Genomic DNA, 13,323 nt, shown 5'->3' with positions numbered 1-13,323 from the left:
GAGCTCGCCTTCTCTGGCCCTGCCCCTACTGCAGCTGCTTCTTCGGAGCTTTGAGGCTTTCCTGCTACTCTGTAGCCCTGCACTGCCCAGCTCTGCTGAGACACCCCTGCCACTCCAGCTACCAGCGCAGAGCTCCTCATCTCATCCACCAGCCCAGGACTTTCCATCCTTCCAGCTTGGCCTCTCGAGTCCAGCAGGGGCACCGAGATCAAACTTCCCCGGGCTTTTGTGAAAGAAAAAGGTTCTGGTTCTGTTTATTATTAATGCTGTAGTTGTTGTTGTTTGTTTGTTTTGTCATATATACTAGTAAAGAACCGTTATTATTATCCCCATACCTCTGCCTGAAAGCCCCTTTAATTTTCTAAATTAGAATAATTTGGAGGGAGGGGATTTGAATTCTCCATCTCTAGGGAGGTCCTGTCTTTCAAACCAAGACAAAGTACAAGTGCTGAGTCCTGCATTTTGGCCGCAAAAACCCTTTGCAACTCTATAGGCTGGGGACAGTGTGGCTGGACAGTGCCCAGGCAGAAAGGGATCTGGGGGTACTGGTAGACAGCCAGCTGAACATGAGCCAGCAGTATGCCCTGGAGGCCAAGAAGGCATATGGCATCCTGGCCTGGATCAGGAATAGTGAGGTCAGCAGGACCAGGGAAGTGATTCTTACCCTGTACATGTCATTGGTGAGGCCGTACCTTGTGTACTGTGTCCTGTTCTGGGCCCCTCAGTCCAGGAAGGACATTGAGATGCTTGAGCATGTCCAGAGGAGAAGTACAAGGCTAGTGAGGGGCTTGGAACACAAACCCTATGAGGAACAGCTGAAGGAGCTGGGGTTATTTAGCCTGGAGAAAATGAGACTCAGACCTTATCACTCTCTACAACTCCCTGAAAGTTGGTTGTAGTCAGGTGAGGGTTGGTCCCTTTCTCCAGGTAGCAACAGACAGAATGAGAGGACACAGTCTCAAGATGCGCCAAGGGAAATATAGGTTGGATATTAGGAAAAAGTTTTTCATGGAGAGATATTAATTGGGGTATGATATAGATCATATGGAATAAGGAGTGGATAAAGTCTTGGGTGATCCAAAAAATTTGAATTGTATTCCATTATTCCTCTGTGTCAGTCCATGCAGTTTGTATTACTGTCCCTTTAAGACCCAGGGATCAGAAGTGGAACTGGAACCAGTGTTTTGGGTCCATGGAGACTGGAGGTGTTGGGGTCCCTTTAAGAGTGGGGAACACTCACACAGGGCTCTCTTTCTCCTTTCTCTGTGGGCTGCCAAGAGAGTTTCCTGGGGCGTACTCTCTGGGCCAGGGCAGAGAGAAGCAGAAGCATTCTTTAGTTTCTCTCTGAACTCTGTGGGAAATTGCCTGGTGCAGGTCTCAGAGAAACTGCATTTGTCAGTCCTAGACTATTTTGGAGGAAATGTCCTAACACTTTTTTGGCCACAGTTGCCAGGAGCAATTCCTGTTACTGGAGCTGGCAGAGAACTTTTGGTTGGGACCCTTGTTTTCACTACTGCCACTCAGGACAGTCACGCTATGAAAATTGGTCCTCCCTTCTTCCTCCATAAGTTACAGCTGCTGCCCCAGATCCAGTTGCCACTGTTTAGGACACTCCTCCACAACAGTCCTATTGATTGAAATCAGCACTGTAAGTTCTTGATGTTTTGCTACAGGATCACATCACTGTCAACAAGTTAAAATAAACAGGAAACTCAGGCTAAACAGATTAGCAAGCAGAGCCTTCACTGACCATTTTGGTAGAAGTCAGCCCCAGAGACAGGCCTATTTCCCAACATTTATATTAAAACTTGATTAAACAACTGCTCAGCACTATGTTGCATTTAAGAATATGTAGAAGGCACTGTGTGTCACATAGGATTTCACAAGCTGCTTCCTCTCCCATGAAAAAGATCATGGGGCTGGATCCTTCCTGTCTAGCACACTAGGCTTTTTTAAAATTATCACCCCTTGAAATTCACGAAACCCTGTAAAAACAGAAAACTGTCATCACTTTGAACTGTCTGCTATTAGAAAGTTAATCATGGGCTCATTTTGGCACATAAATAATACATTTCATGAAGCTTATTTTAATTTACAGCTTCTTAAATCTCTTAAGCATATGTAGTAGATCCATGCCCCTGGACTGGATAACATTTTGCATTAAGTCCCGTTTATAATTTCCAGGCAGGAAGTGTTAAAGTACATAAAGGTTTTGTTTATGCTTTAGGACAAAGAAACAGCAGATTAGCTCTACACTTAATTACATATATATACAAAGCGTGTCTCTATGATACTTAATAATTATATGGGAGTCAATTGTACACTATAACCCATTGTCAGAAAGTCAAATCTCACTATTAGAAGTGAAAATTGAAAGCAGGATTAAAGAAGACAAACACCTCCTAAAGTTCTTTATCTTGTAGCATGGAAAGACTAATATGTAATACACAATAATGCATATTACTATTCAAACAAGGCAATACCAGTCTATGATAATGCTGCAATATTCCTAGGCAGCCACCACACTCATTTTTTTACCTCCAATCATCCTTTGATAGATTAGATAAAATATTCATCTCTTCATCATCTTGCAAAAGACGATACGCCGCACTAACATGGTGATTTTCAAGCACAGACCGGTCATTATATAGAATGGCTGAGTCTGACCTAGCATTTAAAAGAAAACATGGGAAAGGTTGTTTCTCTTGTGTCTAAAGAAGTTTTCCTTTAATCAGCTACAGCAATTAAGTCTATAGAACAGATATGAGCATTTTAAGAGTTCTTGTAATACTTGGTTAATTGCTATTACTAGTAAAAGAAATATAAAGAACACTGCAAAATCTATTTCACCAGATAAGACTCACCTAAATGCCTTGTTGAAAACATACTTGAAAACAAGTGCTGAAAGTTGTGAGAGATATGTAAACTTGGATTAGAACCATGAGGTTTTTTCCTAGTACTTATGTATGCCTCTCTGATATTGAAATCTGACTGAACCCAAGTAAGCAATTGCAACGTGACCCAATACTGTTTTCAGAACAGCAAACTGGCTGTAAGCAAGATATAGCTCAACTGATTTCTGACATCTGTGTGCTGGACTATGCTGTCTGGAAAGGAAATTGCCAATGGGACAGGGTAAGACCAAAGGTACTTCATGCCTGATTTTAAGCCCCAGAGCAGAGACCTCTAATTGATGAATGGGTAAACTGGTCTGTAGACAAAGAAGTTATCAGCAAGAGAGGCTGAATATGTTTTGTTGCAGTCCTTACTCAGATTTGCTTCACAGAGAGCAGTGTATATTTTTATCCTCTGACACTTCACATTATCTGATGTTCAGTGTTTGAAAAATTAAATTATGACTGTACTTCTTTGAGTATTTTTATTAGTATTTGGAAAGTACAGTAGATCCCTAATTCCTGTATGCATGAAATTGTAAGAAAAGCAGTGTGTCTTCACCCAGAACAGAGATAGAGACTTCTTTCTTCATTCCCAGTCTTTACTGTGCATATGTGTGCTTTATCCTGGAAACCATTATTGATGCACGGCATGATGCAGCTAACACACTACAGATCTCTCCTTTAATTACAGACATGTAATCTAATTAAATTAAAATGCATCTTAGAAATGCCCAAGTGTGCAGTGTCAGTTGAGGACATTTAGACGTTTTGGCATGACTACCAGTACACTCTTATTGTCAAAATAACACACAGACTTTAGATGCTTAATTATCACTGAAATTAGAGATTTCATAATCTTTGCACACTTCTGAATTTTGCTGCCATCTTCATCTAATTTTCCTATTTTCCACCAGCTCAAAAGTTTTATAAAATACACCGGTCCAGTCTAGTTTGTGATCAGTTAGTTACTCTCTAGCAATTTATGATGCTTTGAAAAAGTATTTTCCTGAATAGGTAGTAGTAAGCATATCCTCCTGCTGAAAGCTTTCCTGCATCAAGGGGATATACTTACCACTACCTAATCAGAGAAATACCTACCTATCTTGGTATTCCACTCAAGTAGAAATAGTATGTGTAGTGTTCACATTCACTGATGAATGCAATAAACACGGTTGAATGCCTCATTTATGCCAATAATGTTTGATTCTTCAAATTCAACAAGGAGAAAAAACTGTAAAATCATAATATTTCCTTCCAAACTTTATCTTTGTCAAAATACATCACTCTATACAGCCGTTTGTCTTTGAAAACTTTACATGGAAATATTTTTGGAACTTCATTTTTCCTGGTTAATAATATGAAACAATGCTCAGAAATTTAGAATACATGCATTCCATTGTGAATGTTTGAACAAGAGAAAATTAAATGTAACCTGAGAAAGTGAACTTTCCTCATGTAACACTTGAAAGCAGACATTACTGCACTTTTTTAAGGTGGCTGTGCTGTTATTCTCCAAAGGTTTCTCCCTCTATTTCCTGACCCCTCATCATGATTTACTTGATGGCCTCACCGTGTCTGGATGTGAAAACTGTTGGTGGTTCCAGTGTGTTCATAGTCATGTATGGCAGCTGCGAAAATCATAGCGAAGATCTCCAGCTCTGTCAGCCAATGCTGAAAAGAGATTACAGTACAATCAGATAAGCTGTCATTTTCTCAGGCTTTTGTCTTCTAAGGTAAATTATTTATCCTCTGCTGACAGTCAGTGTTGCATGTCTTCACCCTTCCCCTGCAGTCTGCCAGCTGTTTTAAAGAAAACTTCTCTAGTTGATACATAAAAGCCATTACAGTGTTCATCCTGGACCTTCATCTAAATAAATGGAACTTCAGCAAAACTGCTTCAGCAGCTAGTAAGGTTTAAGGCAGAGCAAGGGGAAATGTGCCTTTCTGAAAGAGCAATGCTTGAAGAAGAGCAACAAGGAAAACTCAAGAAAATCAAGGTTCATCAAGGGAAACTTGATGATATATGTGCAGGTAAACACATACCACCAGGGTATGTATTTTCAGTTTAGTTTACCTGAGTAGTAGAGACTCAAATACAGAAGAATGCCACTATTTTCCAGAAAACTAAAAGTCTTTGTGAATCACTGAATCATGAGGAGAACAAGGAAGATAACCTCAAAAGATGTATATCTTGTTATTTATTTATCATTTTTAAAAACACTTGAGAAAGCCCTGAAGTTTGTGGGATTAGTCCTAATTCCCTAGCCAAAGCCTTATTTTACAATGCTTAAGTCACTTTTGCCTTAGATTTGTAAATTATTCAGATGGTTTAAATAATTTTTATCTGAGTCAAAAATAACTAATTTTATTGTCTGGTTTTCCACTGGTAGCCCACAAGGAGTGTTGTTAACATCAAGCACTTTGGAGCCAAAGGTTTTAGATACTGTGGATGCTGCAAATATTTGTATGAAATGCTTAAATGCATTGTATTTAGAAAAAGCCTTTATCACAGTGATTGCCAAATACTTCTGTAATACCTCACTGTCAACCTGCAAATGTTTTGACAGGCATTCTTATACAAACTGCCTTTTAATTCAAAGCCCAGCAAAGGCACTAAGGTTTCCAAAATCTATTCTAGACATGTACATCTAGACATCAGGGTCCACCACTAGTGTGTTAAGCATGTGCAGGGAAGCATTGGTAAGAGTGGGATCTGCACACAGCAACCCGTCTAGCTCTTTATCTGTTTCACAATCATCTCTGTATAACCAGGGAAGAATGGAGCAAGTCTCAGTATTAAAGATCCCCTTACATTAAAGATGTAGTTTGAAAATATAGCCCAAAGATATTTTGCACAATGCTACTGACTATATTCAAGGTAGTTCTTGGTTTTGGGTTGTTTCTTTTTTTCTTTTTCTTTTTGTTTTTTCATGTTTTGTTTGGTTTGTTTTTTATTCGATTCTTTGGGGTTTTGGGGTGTGTATGTGTTGGTGTTGTTTTTTTTTTTTTTAATGGCAAGAGAGAGAGAATGGTGAGAAGTGCAAGAAACTATCAGAAACAAGAAATTCACTGTTTTCTCATATCTACACAATTGATCCAGGACATGACTGGAGCACCCTGATGGTGGGGAAGCCTGTTCAGTTTTGTTTCCAGGTGTGACTTGTGAATAAGGAATGATTTCTAAAGGATTAAGAACATTAATTCAACTTTCAAGCAACAACTTCTGGCAACCACAATGGGGGAAAAATGGAACTAGGATTTCCAGGCTATATGTCTGGATTTGGACTTCCCTTGCTAATAGGGGTCTGCCATTTGCCAAAAAGAGAGACTACAAATTATAGAAAAGAATCAGAGCACAAGTGCTCAGAAACAGCCAGGGAAAGCTTGTATTATGCATGCAGAATTCATTCAGGACATATTCAGCTAGTCAAATGCATCCACTTTAGACCTTCTGGAGATCTCATGACTCAAGTCTTAAAGCATTACTAAGACAATGAATCTTAGTATTTGAGGTTTCCTACCTTCCTACCTCTTAAGGCACATACAGGAAAAGAGCTGACTTGCATACCTTACCAAAGCATCACTTATTGAACAATTCTGGGTAAGGTAGGTTTTCAAATAGGGTGTATTAGATATTATTATTAGCAGTATCTTGTATTAGCAGTATTAAGTATCATAACAGCATTCCAGGAAGATCACCCAGAATAAAGTGGAATTACAGCTGGTAATTGTTGGCAATAAATAAAGCAGTGTAAGTAGAAGAAAGTCAAAATAGGCTTGTGAGTGGCACAAGGCAAGCAGCTGGAACCTCTTAGTCCCTTTCTTCCTGCTACAACCTTTCAAGAGAAAGCAAACAAGATGGCAAAGAGCCTGCAAAGAATCAATGCAATCTCCATCAAAGTGCTGACTTTACATTTCACTGCTTTCTGGTGGGTTTCATCTTAGAAACAGAGAGCTAATTTTTAAAGAACAAAACCATCAAGAACACCAGGACAGTGTCACAAAAGATGAAAAGAACAAGGAGATGTGAATGGGTTGGATTTCTAAAGGGCTGACAAAACCAATCCAGAATAAAACCATATCAAACTTTCTGCGGTGGTAGGAGGTCAGAAATGGGGGAAAGTAAAAGGCATGAAATACCAAGTATTGGCTTCCAGAATGAAAAAAAAAAATGGGCAAGGAAGCATTACTGCCTTTCAAAAATATACAGTAAATATGAATTATCTACTGGATAATTACATTTTGTTTACATTTGCATGTAAACAAAAGGATTGATGAATATAGTAAAAAGAAGGAAGAGGAAAGAGCTGTGTTCCCAAATCTAACCAAAAAAAAAAAAAAAAGGCACATTTCCAAGAAATTGCTACAATGTAAATAATTAACTAGTTTCCTTCCCAAGAGTTTAACTTTTATTCCAAAGTAGGTGTTATTTTCAAAGCTTGTGATGACCTGCTTATTAATCACAATAGGCTAGTAGAGATTATCTCATTTCCCTTTAGTACTAAAAGATGTGACAAAAGTCCTTCACTTTCACAGTTTTTCAGGTCTGCTGCAGGAAATAGTCTCCTGTAATTTTTGTCAGTATCAGAGAAAGAAGTCTTATGCTTTACAATTTTCCCATCATTGTCTAGGTTAAAAAAGAAACCATGGTATTTCCAAACAGTTATGAAGATTAATCAGAAAACAGTATCAAAGAAAGTAAGAATCAGAGATGAACAACAGAGTTTAATACAGGAAGGAATTAAATGAGCAAAAAGTGTGTTGGGTCTTGGAAGCTGTTCCTGCATTTCATGCTTGTATGCCAATCTTCTATGAGATAAACATCAGAATAATTCCAAATTCTCTTTCAACATTTTTTCTATGAGTGAGACAAAAACTTTGTAGTTCGTACAATAAAGTATAACAAACAAACTCCAAAGCATCATCCTGAGGGAAAATTAACAGGAAAACTGATGAAATTTTACAAAAGGAGAGGGAAAGAAGATTTAATTGAAAAAAAAATTTAGAAAAATAGAGATGGAATGAAACTGTTCGGAGAGTTCACAAATAACAGGGAGTGTGACAGAGGCAAATGAACCATGTAAAGATGAACTAGAACTATGTTTCTTACTTTTAAGACTAGAATGAATTTTAACTACATAGAATATTTAAATGTTAAAAAAACCCATTTTTTTCACATTACAAATAACTAGTTAGCAGCAAAAATGAGAGGGTTTTTTCCTATTTTTTCCCTATACTCCCTATTATATAATTTGTTTACAAATAGTCTTCATTCCATTGGTGAAGAATTAAAACAAGGGCCCTTACAAACTTGGGAAACCAAAATCTTGTATTCCAGCATGTCCAAGTTGCTTACATAAATGTTGTAGAAGTGATGAACTAAAGAACTAGACACACTACAGTAAGGATAAGATACTGAAGTGAGCAAATCCTGGAAAGCGGAAAATGCCCTCTAGGTTTCTTTGCTGTGTGTGAATACACCATGCGTGTAAGAAGCTAGCCTTGCTGTGAGCAGGACATTAGGACTGATTGCTTCTCATTTTCAAACTCCATTAATCTATGCACTTTGAGATTGGTTGTATGTGGGATTGCATTTTATGGAAATGGTTTGCTCTGGCTCACCCTTGGAAAATGTATGGTTTATCCCCAGTCCGTACCCTCCCTGCAGTATCCTGTATCTGTAACCTCATTGGCTGGAGAATGTTACCGCGCCCCTTTGAACCTCTGTGATAAGAATGCTAAGGCAGAAGGCTCTGCCCCTCTTGCCCCTCTACCCCTGGAGGCGTCCGGACGCTCCTCTCTCCTCTCCCCCCTTCCCCCTCCCCCCTTCCCCTCTCCCTCAGTGAATAAACCCTCACCTCATCAGCATCCCACCGGCATCTGAGTCTCCTTGCCTGCAAGCCCGGGAACACCACGACCCCAAAAGACCCCGGGGGTCTCCGGGGGGCACTCCCCGGGGACCCCCCATATATTTAAACAACAACAGTTGTATAGTACACGGAAGATGAGGTGAAAATAAAGAAGAAAAAAAATTAAAACCAAAGTTAAAAAAAACATTCAAACAAGAGAAGCACAGCCGAAATGTCACAGTGCTGCGAGATTGTGGAGTGGTTTCCTATTGGGCTATATTAGATCCTAAACCAAATAACACATATGATTTGGGTGTGGGAATGATTAGTGCTTGGGAATATTCCTGAGAAGCAGAAGACACTCCTCTGGACTTCAACTCCATCATAATGGTCCGCATGGGCTACTGAGTGCGTAGCTAATTGCAGTAAGAAGACATGGGCCATAAGCTCAGTTCAGACACTGACTGCAGTGCAAGCATGTACATATGCTTACAAGCATGTGCTTGTAGGAACATTTTAGTTCCTCTTTTCTAGATGGAAGTCTGGTATGTGTACATTCTCTGACCTCTTGTTGGGGTTGGGTTTCTTTCCTTTTCTTTCCTTTTCTTTTTACTTGTGGAATTTTTTCCCATTGAGTTGCTAAGATGCACTGATGGCTGGGTGTTTTAGACGGGAGGAGGTGGCCAGGCCTCCAGGAAGAAGGGTGTCTGGTGGCAGTCCTCTGGTTTTTGGGAGTTTCTCCAGGAGGGACAGAGATACCACAAGAATAAAGGCAGGTAAAGGAAAGGAGCTGAGGCAGTTGGGGGTTCTCATTCACTCTTGGCTTTCAGAGGAGGATGGTTGAGCTGCTGCTTGGGGAAAGGAATTTCACTGCCACTTCCTTAACCCAGCCGGGAGCTGCCTTTCTTCTGCTGCTGGCCCCTGAACCCCCTTGCCCTGCTGCGATGTCCCACAGTTTCAGCTATTTCCACAGAGTTTCTGAGACATCTCGTCCACCGCCCCAGGGATTTCTGCTCATCCCTGCTGTTCCAGCCCACTACTTCTGAGAGTCCTGCTGGGGCACCAGGATTGACAGCCCCAGGGGTTTGTAAAGCGAAGCCTCTCTTCCATCCCTCCCTGTCTCGTACTAAGCCACCATTACCCTGTGCTGCCCAAGCCCGCACCACAGCGCCCACTGCAGCTGTGGGGGAATCATTGCACCTGCCCTGCCCACCAGGAGCCACCAGCACCCCTGCCGGCTGTGACCAGAACTGCACCAAAGGGGAAATTGCCCACAGCCAAGAAGGCTTTCATGAGGTTCCTGGTTCTCTTTGTTCTCAATGCCATAGATATTGTGGCTTGTTTGTTTTGTTATATATACTAGGAAAAAACAGTTATTCCTATCCTCATATCTTTGCCTGAGAGCCCTTTAATTTCAAAATTATAATAAATTTGGAGGGAGGGAATTTACATTCTCCATTCCAAGTGAGGCTCCTGCTCTCCCTAGCAGACACCTGTCTTTCAAACCAAAACACATATGCACATATTTATACATATTGCACATATGCACTTCCGTAAAAGATAATACAAATGTTTTTATAAATACAATAATGGCAAAAGGAGAGGGGCAAGAAAAACATCCGTTCATTATTGGACATGGTGGGGAATATAGTGACCAAAGGTGAGGAAACCTGTACTTAACACCTTCTTTGCCTTAGTCTTCACCAATAAGACAGGTCATCCTCTGGATAACTGGCCTCCTGATGTAGTAGACAGGGACACAGAGCACAGTTTCCAGCTGTAATCCAGAAGGACGGAGTTAGTGATCTCATAAGCCACCTCCATGCTCACAAATCCGTGGGACCAGATGGGATCCATCCTAGAGTGATGAGGGAGCTGGGAGAAGAGCTCACCAAGCTGCTCTCCATCATTTATCATTAGTCTTGGCAAACTAGGGAGGTCCCAGATGACTGGAAGCTGGCTATTCAATGCCCATCCATAGGAAGAGACAAAAGGAGGATCCAGGAAACTACAGGCTGGACAGCCTGACCTCAATGCTTGGCCTGGTTATAGAACTGATCATCTTGAGGGTGATCACATGGCACATACAAGACAGCCTAGGGATCAGACCCAGCCAGCATGAATTTAGGAGAGGCCAGCCATGTCTAGTCAACCAGATCCCCTTTTATGACCAGGTGACCTGCCTGGTGAATGCAGAAAAGGCTGTGGATGTTGTCTGCCTGGACTTCAGTGAAGTCTTTGACACCCATCTCCCATGGAATAATCCTGGAAAAGCTGACAGCCCATGGCTTGGACAGGAGCACTCTTTGTTAGGTTAAGAACTGGCTGGATGACCGGGCCCAGAGAGTGGCGGTAGATGGTGCTGCATCCAGTTGGTGGCCAGTCACTAGTGGTGTCCCCCAGGGATCTGTGTATGGGCCCATTTTAAGATCTTTAAGATCTTTACTGATGATCTGGATGAGGGGATCAAGTCTACCATGAGCAAATTTGCAGACGACTCCAAGTTGGTTGTGAATATCAATCTGCTGGAGGGTAGGAGAGCTCTGCAGAGCTGCCTGGACAGGCTGGATTGATGGGCTGAATCCAACAATATGACGTTTAACAAGACTAAGTGCCAGGTCCTGCAGGACTACAGGTTGGGGACAGTGTGGCTGGATGGTGGCCAGCAAAAAGGGACCTGGGGGTACTGACTGGCAGCAGCCTGAACATGAGCCAGCAGTGTGCCCACAAGGGCAAGAAGGCCAATGGCATCCTGGCCTGGATCAGGAATAGTGTGGCCAGCAGGAGCAGGGAAGTGATTCTTCCCCTGTATTCAGCACTGGTGAGGCCACACCTTGAGTACTGTGTCGAGTTCTGGGCCCCTCAATTTAGGAAGGATGTTAAGATGCTGGAGCATGTCCAGAGAAGGGCAACAAGGCTGGTGAAGGGTCTGCAACACAAGCCCTGTGAGGAACGACTGAGGGAGCTGGGGTTGTTTAGCCTGGAGAAAAGGAGGCTCAGGGGAGAGACCTTATCACTCGCTACAACTCTCTCAAAGGAGGTAGTAGGCAGGTGGAGGTTGGTCTCTTCTCCCAGGCAACCAGCTACAGGGCAAGAGCAGTCTTAGCCTGCAGCAGCAGAGGTGTAGGCTGGATATTAAGTTCTTCACAGAAAGAGGGATTGGGCATTAGAATAGGCTGCTGAGGAAGGTGCTGGAGTCACCATCCCTGAAGGTATTTAAGAAAAGACTGGATGTACCACTTAGTGCCATTGTCTAGTTGATAAGGTAGTGTTAAGTTCATAGGTTGGAATTGATAAACTCAAAAGTCTTTTCCAATGTAGTTCATTTTGTGATTTCAGATCACCTTTTCTTCTGAAAAAGAGGTTGGTATAGTTTGATTTTGTGGGCATTATTTCGGGTTTGGTGTTTTATTTCTTTCTCGTCTGCTGCATTCTCTCTCTCAGAGGAAAAATGTCCAAACTTCTCCATTGCTTACTCATGTATTTTCATGTCCTTCCAATTCTCACTTCTTTAACACTTTCCTTGCTTCATTGCACTCAGAGACAGGATAGAAAATACCATTCAGCCCTGGTGCATCACAGGCTGAGTTGCTGCTAAATGACTAACAGATCAAGAAGCAGCAAGATAGAAAATAAGGTAGTGCTGAACATACATAGGATGGAGATCTGCTACATTTGGCTGGGTGTTTTAATCCAGTAACCTTTTGGAGCAGAGTAGTGATGCTGACAGACAATTTCTATAGTGATTTTGTGTAGCTGATCAAAGGTGCTCATTGCATTAGAAAGAGTGTTGGAATTTGATTGGACTGAGGCACATGGTTTTTTCTTTTTTTTTTTCAACAGTTCCAGAGACAGAGTTTATAGCAATTGGGGGATGTTCAAGAAAGCCTGAGCTGCAGTAAGAGCCTCAGCATCTGCTGACCTGGGTTCATGTGTCTGCTCTGCACTACAAAGTCTCCATGACCCTCGAACTGCACACTGGTTAGTGAAAGAACCTCAGCGAAACGAAGTGCAATATAACAATATTACACATATTCAAGTACCAGCCACAAACAGAGCAATCACTGAATGACCATGCTATAACAGGAGATAACTGCCAAACATTTAACAGATTAATCTCCCTTTCACTGTCACCTTTGCCTCTACACTTCTGCCAATGCAAGAGCAAGGGCAAATTAGATGCATGGAAAAAATGAGGCAAATAATGTCTGCAAAAGATCTGCTCCACAGAATCATACTAAAGGTAATTTCATTCCTTTTTCTGGCTGCAGTGGTAACCAGGAGAAAGAAGAAGAGAATGAATACATATGTATCCTGTACTCTTTGAACTTTCTCTGCTATTTTTTCTCCCCAACGGTGTGGCCAGCAACTTTCTGAGCTGAATCCAAACTGCAGTGGTTGATCTTCACTCTGGAATCTATCTTCCTTCAATTTCTCTAGTCCACCCTCAAATGTAGTTCTGTTGTTTGCCTTGAGAACCACTGCAGGAACATATTGTGCACTGTTTGTTTTTCAAGCCCACTATCCATTCCTGGCATTGTTTTGTCAGACTTCTGTCTGTAGGTTTCTGTGCAAAT

At 41.5% G+C, this 13,323-nt stretch overlaps 1 protein-coding gene across 16 annotated transcripts in view; it reads right to left on the bottom strand.

Moving 5' to 3' along the window:
• The window catches only part of PDE1C (phosphodiesterase 1C), a 261,099-nt gene that overhangs the window by 52,628 nt on the left and 195,148 nt on the right, over positions 1–13,323 (bottom strand). For all 16 annotated transcript variants that reach the window (XM_063404870.1, XM_063404829.1, XM_063404836.1 and 13 more), the window contains 2 exons: positions 4,468–4,568; positions 2,539–2,667 (listed from right to left, as the gene is read on the bottom strand). In XM_063404870.1, coding sequence (XP_063260940.1) covers positions 2,539–2,667; positions 4,468–4,568 — 230 coding nt within the window. The remainder of the gene's footprint in view (positions 1–2,538; positions 2,668–4,467; positions 4,569–13,323) is intronic.

This window comes from Prinia subflava, chromosome 1, assembly GCF_021018805.1.
Source record: "Prinia subflava isolate CZ2003 ecotype Zambia chromosome 1, Cam_Psub_1.2, whole genome shotgun sequence".
In the NCBI taxonomy this organism is placed as follows: domain Eukaryota; kingdom Metazoa; phylum Chordata; class Aves; order Passeriformes; family Cisticolidae; genus Prinia; species Prinia subflava.
The sequence above is the reverse complement of the archived record's forward strand: the minus strand, read 5'-3'. Positions and strand labels throughout refer to the sequence as shown.